Source organism: Symphalangus syndactylus, chromosome 6 (assembly GCF_028878055.3).
Source record: "Symphalangus syndactylus isolate Jambi chromosome 6, NHGRI_mSymSyn1-v2.1_pri, whole genome shotgun sequence".
In the NCBI taxonomy this organism is placed as follows: Eukaryota; Metazoa; Chordata; class Mammalia; order Primates; family Hylobatidae; genus Symphalangus; species Symphalangus syndactylus.
The window spans coordinates 113,900,179-113,907,757 of record NC_072428.2 but is presented as its reverse complement, the minus strand read 5'-3'; the positions used below and the strand labels follow the sequence as shown (position 1 = coordinate 113,907,757).

At 36.2% G+C, this 7,579-nt stretch overlaps 1 protein-coding gene across 5 annotated transcripts in view; it reads right to left on the bottom strand.

Moving 5' to 3' along the window:
* Window positions 1-3,039: 3,039 nt before the first annotated feature.
* SPAM1 (sperm adhesion molecule 1) overlaps window positions 3,040-7,579 on the bottom strand; it is a 35,388-nt gene continuing 30,848 nt past the window's right edge. For 3 of the 5 annotated variants that reach the window (XM_055281428.1, XM_063641813.1, XM_055281425.2), the window contains one exon: window positions 3,040-3,602. In XM_055281428.1, coding sequence (XP_055137403.1) covers window positions 3,117-3,602 — 486 coding nt within the window. In that variant the 3' untranslated portion in view covers window positions 3,040-3,116. The remainder of the gene's footprint in view (window positions 3,603-7,579) is intronic. The other 2 variants (XM_055281426.2, XM_055281427.2) reach the window with 1 other exon arrangement.

Genomic DNA, 7,579 nt, shown 5'->3' with positions numbered 1-7,579 from the left:
TTCCAGAATTATATACAAAAAAAGTGAAACCAGGTGTTGCTACTTGTAGTAGGAAGAGAGAAGTAAACTTTTAGTTTTCCACTTAGTATTATTTCATAATGAGCAGCAATGACTTATAAGAATAAAAAAAATTTTTACAACTCAAAATTGATTAAAGACTTAAATGTTAAGACCTGAAACTATAAAACTACAGGAAGAAAATATTGAGAAAACACCTCAGGACATTGGTCAAGGCAAAGATTTTACGGGTAAAACTATAAGAGTACAGGTAACAGACACTTTCGGAGGCCGAGGCGGGCAGATCACGAGGTCAGGAGATCGAGACCATGATGAAACCCCGTCTCTACTAAAAATACAAAAAATTAGCAGGGCATGGTGGCAGGCGCCTGTAGTCCCAGCTACTCGGAGAGGCTGAGGCAGGAGAATGGTGTGAACTGGGGAGGCGGAGCTTGCAGTGAGCCGAGATTGCGCCACTGCACTCCAGCCTGGGCGGCAGAGCGAGACTCCATCTCAATAAAATAAAATAAAATAAAAAAGTACAGGTAACAGAAACAAAAATATGCAAATGGGACTATAACAAACTAAAAAGCTTTTGCATGGCAAAGGAAAAGCAATGAACAGAGTAAAGCAAACATCTGTAGAATGGGAGAAAATATTTGCAAACTATGCATCTGACAATTGACTAATATATAAAATATACAAGGAACTCACAATTCAACAGCAAAAAACAACCTAATCAAAAAATTGCTGAAGGATCTAAGTAGACATCTCTCAAAACATACAAGTGACCAAGAGGTCTATGAAAAAAATACTCATCTTTGCTAATCACCAGGGAAACGCAAATCAAAACCACAATAAGATATCCTTCACCCCAGTTAGAATTGCTATTATCAAAAGACAAAAAACAGCAAACACTGGCCAGGATGTGGGAAAAGGGAACTCTTGGTGAGATGGAAATTAGCTCAGCCATTATGAAAAACAGTATGGAGGTTTCTTAGAAAACTAAAAATAGAACTACCCTAGTGATATGGTTTGGCTGGGGGCCCACTCAAATCTCATCTGGATTTGTAGCTCCCATAATTCCCACATGTTGTGGGAGGGATCGAGTGGGAGATAATTGAATCACGGTGATAGATTTCCCCCGTACTGTTCTCATAGTAGTGAATAAGTCTCTCAAGATCTGATGATTTTATAAGGGATTTCCCCTTTCCTTTGTCTCTCATTGTCTCTTGCTGCTGCCATGTAAGAAGTGGCTTTTGCCTTTCACCATGATTGTGAGGCCTCCCCAGCCATGTGGAACTAAGAGTCCATTAAACTTATTTTCCTTTATAAATTACCTAGTCTTGGACATGTCTTAATCAGCAGCATGAAAATGGACTAATACACATAGGATACAGCAATCCCACTATTTATCCAAAGGAAAAAAATCAGTATATCAAAGAGATATCTGCATCCCGTGTTTACTGCAGCACTATTCACAATGGCCAAGGTATGGAGTCAGTCTAAATGGCCATCAACAGATGAATGGATTAAAAAAATGTGGTATATATACACAATGGAATACTACTCAGTGATAAGAAAAATGGAGTCATGTTGTTTGTTGCAGCAACATGGATGGAACTACAGGCCATTATCTTATGTGAAATAAGGCAAGCACAGAAAGACAAGTATCTCATGTTCTCACTCATATGCGGGAGCTAAAAAAAAATTGAAATCATAGAGAGTGGAATTATTGTTATGATTATTAGAGGGTAGGAAGGATGGGAGGAGAGAGGGATAGGGAGAGGCCAGATAACGGGTACAAAACAGCTAGAGGGGAGGAATAAATTCTAGTGTTCTATAGCACTGGTGGTTACTGTAACTAGCAATAACATTGTATATGTTCAAAAAGCTAGAAGAGAGAATCTTACATGTTCCCAACACAAAGAAATGTTTGAGGTGCTGGTTATCCTTATTATCATGATCATTACACACTGTATGCATGTATCAAAATATCACTCTCTACCCCATAAATATGTACAATTAGTACATGTCAACTGAAGTTAAAAGAGAAAAAAATAAAAAAGATTTTAAGCTAACATAATGTAAAAGACTATACAAGTGGTTCAATTTTAAAAACTTCAACCTTAAAAATGCATAATAATTATTTTTAATTTTTAAAAAATGCATAATAATAATTTGAATTATTTTTATTGCTTTTTAGAGCTCAGTCTCATTTCAGATACTAAACAAAGCTTAAACATAAAGAAATGAGATCTGTAACAAGTAAAATATTTTCCTTTTTTTTCACGGAAAATGTAATGCCTTAAAAAAATTAAGATCCTAATGACTTGTGCCATAATTGGAAAGTACCTAGCCGAGTGGATTTGGAATATGTGGTTTCATCTCTTTTTGTTTCTAGGGAGGCATGGGGAAAGGAAGGAGGCGGTAGTAATATTTGTACAGGTCAGACTAGGTAAGGAATTTAGGTACAACTGCTTGTGCTTTAAAAGAGAGTCGAAGGTTAATTGTATACACTGAAGATATTCCTTTCAATCCTGTGCAAATTAGAGTCTTCAATGGCACCAGAGAAAGCAAAAAATACTAATTCTTTTCCCTTATCTCTTCCCTCCTTTTGTTTTCTTCTTTTCCACCCGAACTTTTTCCTTCTCCCTCTTTCTCTTGATTCTGAGCAGAGGAGAAATAGAAATATCCAAGCACTCTAAATGTTATCGATGGCTTGTATTGAAAGAGTTTTCACTTTCGAGTTCTTAAACACTCTATATCAAGTTTTATTTTATCAAAATATCAGTATCTTGTGCAGAATGATAGTGTTGAAACAATCCTGGCAGTTTTGCAAGTGAAACAGATAATATGAGTTTCTGTACTCTAAACTGGAGAATTTACGTAAGCTATTGATTCCTGAAATACAAATCCCTGAACTCATGATTGAGAATTCATACAATATAGCAGTGTTTGTCAAGTTCAAAGGAAATCGTCATTTCCTAGGTATAGTTATTCAGAAAGAACTTTCCAAAAATGATCTTTCAACAAGAGCTGTTCTTTTCAAAGATTTAATTAGTTGAAAAAGCACACTTTAAGATGGACATATTGTTCATTTCAGCTAACCTGTGCAATTATAAACTCACTACAGAAGAAATGATAGGAAACAAAATACTAACAATGAACATTGTGGCAGATAGTGTGGAGGGTGAGGCATTGTAGAAAATTTGAGATTCTTCTGTCTCCTTGGGAGGTTTTAGAAAGGCATCTATACAGACACCATCAGCAATACACACATCAACGGCATCAGTGTCTTTTACATCAGCTTTCTCCTTGCAACTCAAGGTGCTATAACAGCTGCAATAAAATTTTTCAGAAAATTGCTCCAGGTCTTCAGGTGTCGGTTTTCCACGTACTGTGAACTTTCCACCTTTCTCAAGTTGAATAGCAAAATTATCTGGGTTGAGGTGAAGATAGTCACTTGAATTCCAGTCTTTCCTTATACACACTCCTTGCTCCTGGCAAAGCACTTGGCTACACATTTTGGCTGCTAGTGTGACATTGATTATGTAAGGATTCAGTATAGTCTCCATGTAATTGTCTAGGAGCAAGCAAGATTTCTGTAAAATTATAAGACAGTCAGAATACCAAAGGACAAGTTAGTTCAAATGTGAATTAATTTAGTGTATTAAGCAATTTTTTTACAGAAGAAGGCAAAACCAGAGGTAGCAAGAAGTAGAAGATAATTTCTTTTTTACCTTAACCAACAAGATTATTCCAACTGCTTTTTGTAAGACAAGTTTCACATGCCACTTCATTCCACTGAATAATTGACTAATTGAGGCTTAGTATTCCTTACCCGTGCTATTCCTTTGTAATTCATAACATAATCAGGGGATAGAATGCTACAGCTGTTACAGTGTGTTAGAGTATGTTCTCTAGGATATTTGCCCTGATTGGAGTCCCAGTTCCATTGGTGACTAGCTGTAGGAACTTGGGAATTTCTTAAGCTTTCTAAGTCTTAGTTTCCTATCTGGGTGACTTGGGGCAAATTGATTAACTTGATTATGCTTCAGCTTTATCATCTGGAAAATAAGGATAATTATGATGCCTACCTCATAAAGTTGTTATAAAAATAGATAAAAAAGAAAAATACATATAAATGTGCTTAAAACAGGGGCCTACCATATCTTCAGTTGACCCTCAATAAATTATAAATAAATGTAAGAAGCACTACATTTGTCAGACAATTTTTTTTTTTTCCTGAGACAAAGTCTCACTCTGTTGCCCAGGCTGGAATACAGTGGTGCAGTCTTGGCTCACAGCACCTTTGATCTCCTGGGTTCAAGCAATCCTCCTGCCTCAGCCCCCTGAGTAGCTGGAACTGTAGGCACATGCCACTAGATCTGTCTAATTTTGGTTTTCTTTTGTGGTAAAAGTGAGGCCTTACTATGTTGCCCAGGCTGATCTTGAACTCTTGGGCTCAAGCAATCTTCCCACCCCAGCCTTCCACAGTGTCGGGATTACAGGCGTGATCCACCACGAATCGCCTGCCAGACAAGTCTAAATAGCATGGAAAAGGATGGCTTATAAATTGCTGGCTCGAATACATTAAACGGGTTCAACTGACTATACTTTCTATTAAATGTTATATATAGTCAAGTTATGGGTAAATAATGACAACTCTTTTACAAATTTGGCAGAGTATGAGTGATGACTAACTAAAATGATTCATCTTCATCTTGAGACTGGTGTGTCCTAAACCCTGGACACTGTCCTTTGAGAAACATTGAAGTTGATCACTTTTATTCATAATCAACAGCTCCATTGAGTGAGGTAGTTGTGCTAATCCTTTATCAGGCCAAAGGAAGTGGTAGTGGTAGATATGCAGGCATGTGAAGGAATCTTGGCAGCTTTCATCTGAATATATTTCTTTTCATCTTCCTTGAGATGATGTCATCTATTGTTGGCAGAATAACTGATTCCCAAAAATGTCTGCATCCTAATTCCCCGGAACCTGTCACAATGTGAACTTACACGGCAAAAGAGACTTTGCAGATGTGATTAAGGAATGGATCTTGAGGAGGGGAGATTATCCTGAATTATCAAGATGGACTCAATGTAATTACATGAGTCCTTGAAAGTATAGAAACTTTTCAAGCTGGGTTAGAAAGATGAAGTGAAGGAAGGAGAGATTCAAAGTGTAAGAGAGATTCAACCCACCTTGGCTGACTTTCAAGATAGAAGAGAGCCATGAGCTAAGGAATGTACTGGCCTCTAAAAGCTGGAAATAGCCATTTGCCAGTAGCCAGCCAGATAGCGGGGATCTCACTGCTACAAGCACAAGAAAGTGAATTTGCCAACAACCCAAATGAGCAAGTATCTTCTCCTAGAAAGGAATTCAGCCCTGCTGTCACTTTGATTTTATTCCATTGAAACCCATATTGGACTTCTGATCTAAGAACTACAAGATAACAAATTTCTTCTGTTTTTTTAACCCACTAAGTCTGTTGTAATTTTTATGAAAGCAATAGAAAACTAATACACCATCCATCTTCTTAACAATCCAATATTTTTCAATGGTGTTTAGAATGAAATTCAACTTCTTGTCTTGACGTGTGCACAGTGTGACATTGTATAACCCTTTCTTCCTCTTGTACAACCTTCCCACATCCATTCTACCTTAGATATAGTAGCTATTTCACTAGCACGGCAGGTTCATTTCAAACTGCATTTACTGTTCCCACTGCTGGGAATGGTCTTTCCTCTAATTTTTAACACAATTAACTTCATCTTTTCATTCAGATGGCAGCTTTAAATTAGACAATGCCCTTCTCTGATACCTTCTTTGTTAAACTCTCCATATCTATGTTTTAATTCTCTGTATAGCACTTACCATATCAAATATGCCTCTTACTTGTGTACTTTTTAAGTACTCATAAGTTCCAAGAGTACATAGACTTTGTCAATATTCTTCAACACTATGTCCCCAATATAAGGGACATGAGAATTTATACCAAGTTCAAATAACATTGCAGTTGCTTTCTCAACTCCACAGAGACAAGGGTTACACAAAGAGTACTAAAAGGATGAGAATGGCTTGAGAATCATTAACCTGCATACTTTGTAGTCTATGGAAATACATTAAAATTGGCTCTGTAATAGGTAAGACCTGGTTCTTATCATTTGTATATATATCCATAGTGTAAATACTCCTGCCATGGCCAATTTCAAGCTACCTCCCAAACATTACTGAATGCAGATCTGGGAATCAAGTACACCACCATTACACATTATGGTACCATGGTGTGAAGTAGCACATTATTACATAGTATTTCCATTTATAAAGATGCAAAAGATGTAAATAATCTCAAGAGCATGGATCATGGTAAAATGAGGTAAAATAATTGGTATATTGAAATGTGTCACCTGTTTTTAACATAATTTTTATTGTAAGTTTTTATCATTTAATTTTTAATAATGGCAGTGATTAACAACTGGTTCACAAAATCCCTGAATATTTAACAATTAGGTCTCAGCTGGGAGCAGTAGGGCTGGCTCTGTCACACCACCAGATCTAGTAAAATGGAATGAAAAGAAATGGCTCATTTGCATTTGTTTTATGTCAATTCCAGTAACTGCGAGTAAACTTGCAATTATCGGTTTCTTAAGTTGTCAATGAATCAGAGAAAACATGACAAGTAATCCAGGACTATCGATTACAAATGGCATAGAAAAAAGGGGAAGTAATGATAGATCTATTATTTAAAATGATCAGAAGTTGAGAAAGCTAGCAGAAATATATACAACAGAGTCTATAGGGAACAATTTTGGGACAATGCCATTAAGGAGAAAATAATCATATAAAAGTTGAAGAACTGTCTCTGGTATGGATAATATTGAAGATGATTTGAGAGACATAGTAGTAGAATTTGAATCTAAGCTTAAAGTGCCATTAAAAAACAAGCGTGACACTTAAATAGTATGTCATGTCATCCTATTCATTGAGGAGTGCCTAATTCACTCCTCCTCAGAGTAAGAGTGGAGCTTTCAGTTTTTTTAAAAAAGAAAAGAAAATAGTATGGAGCATTTATAAATATTTATAAGTTTTTAAGTAATAGGACATTTGAGAAGGGAGTTTATGGATTTGGGGAAACAACTAATAAAAATTAAGAATTTACTAAAGAAAATTATCATTTTACAATGATTTTCTGACACATAAAATACTTTACCAAGGGCCATATACCTTCTTCTGAACTTATATTTTCTGTTATTTCTTTATATTAGAGATCAAATTAAAGACAAAAGAGTTATGCAAAATAGGCAGATTACCTTTAAAAATTCTCATAAATGTAACTGCTGTTGAGTATTTTTAAATAAAGACTATGTCATGTCTATTCTATCCAAAGAACAAGAGATTAATATAATGCTTCTCAAAGGCTTTCTTAGACTACTGGAGTATAGACTATTCGCTGAGGTCCTAAGGTGGGACCCCTGGGCCATGAGTTTCATCTGGCATTCTTCATGGCATGTTCATCACTGGTATTTCCACAACCACCAGAGAAGAAAAAATTCAGCTTCAACTCAGCAATGTCCA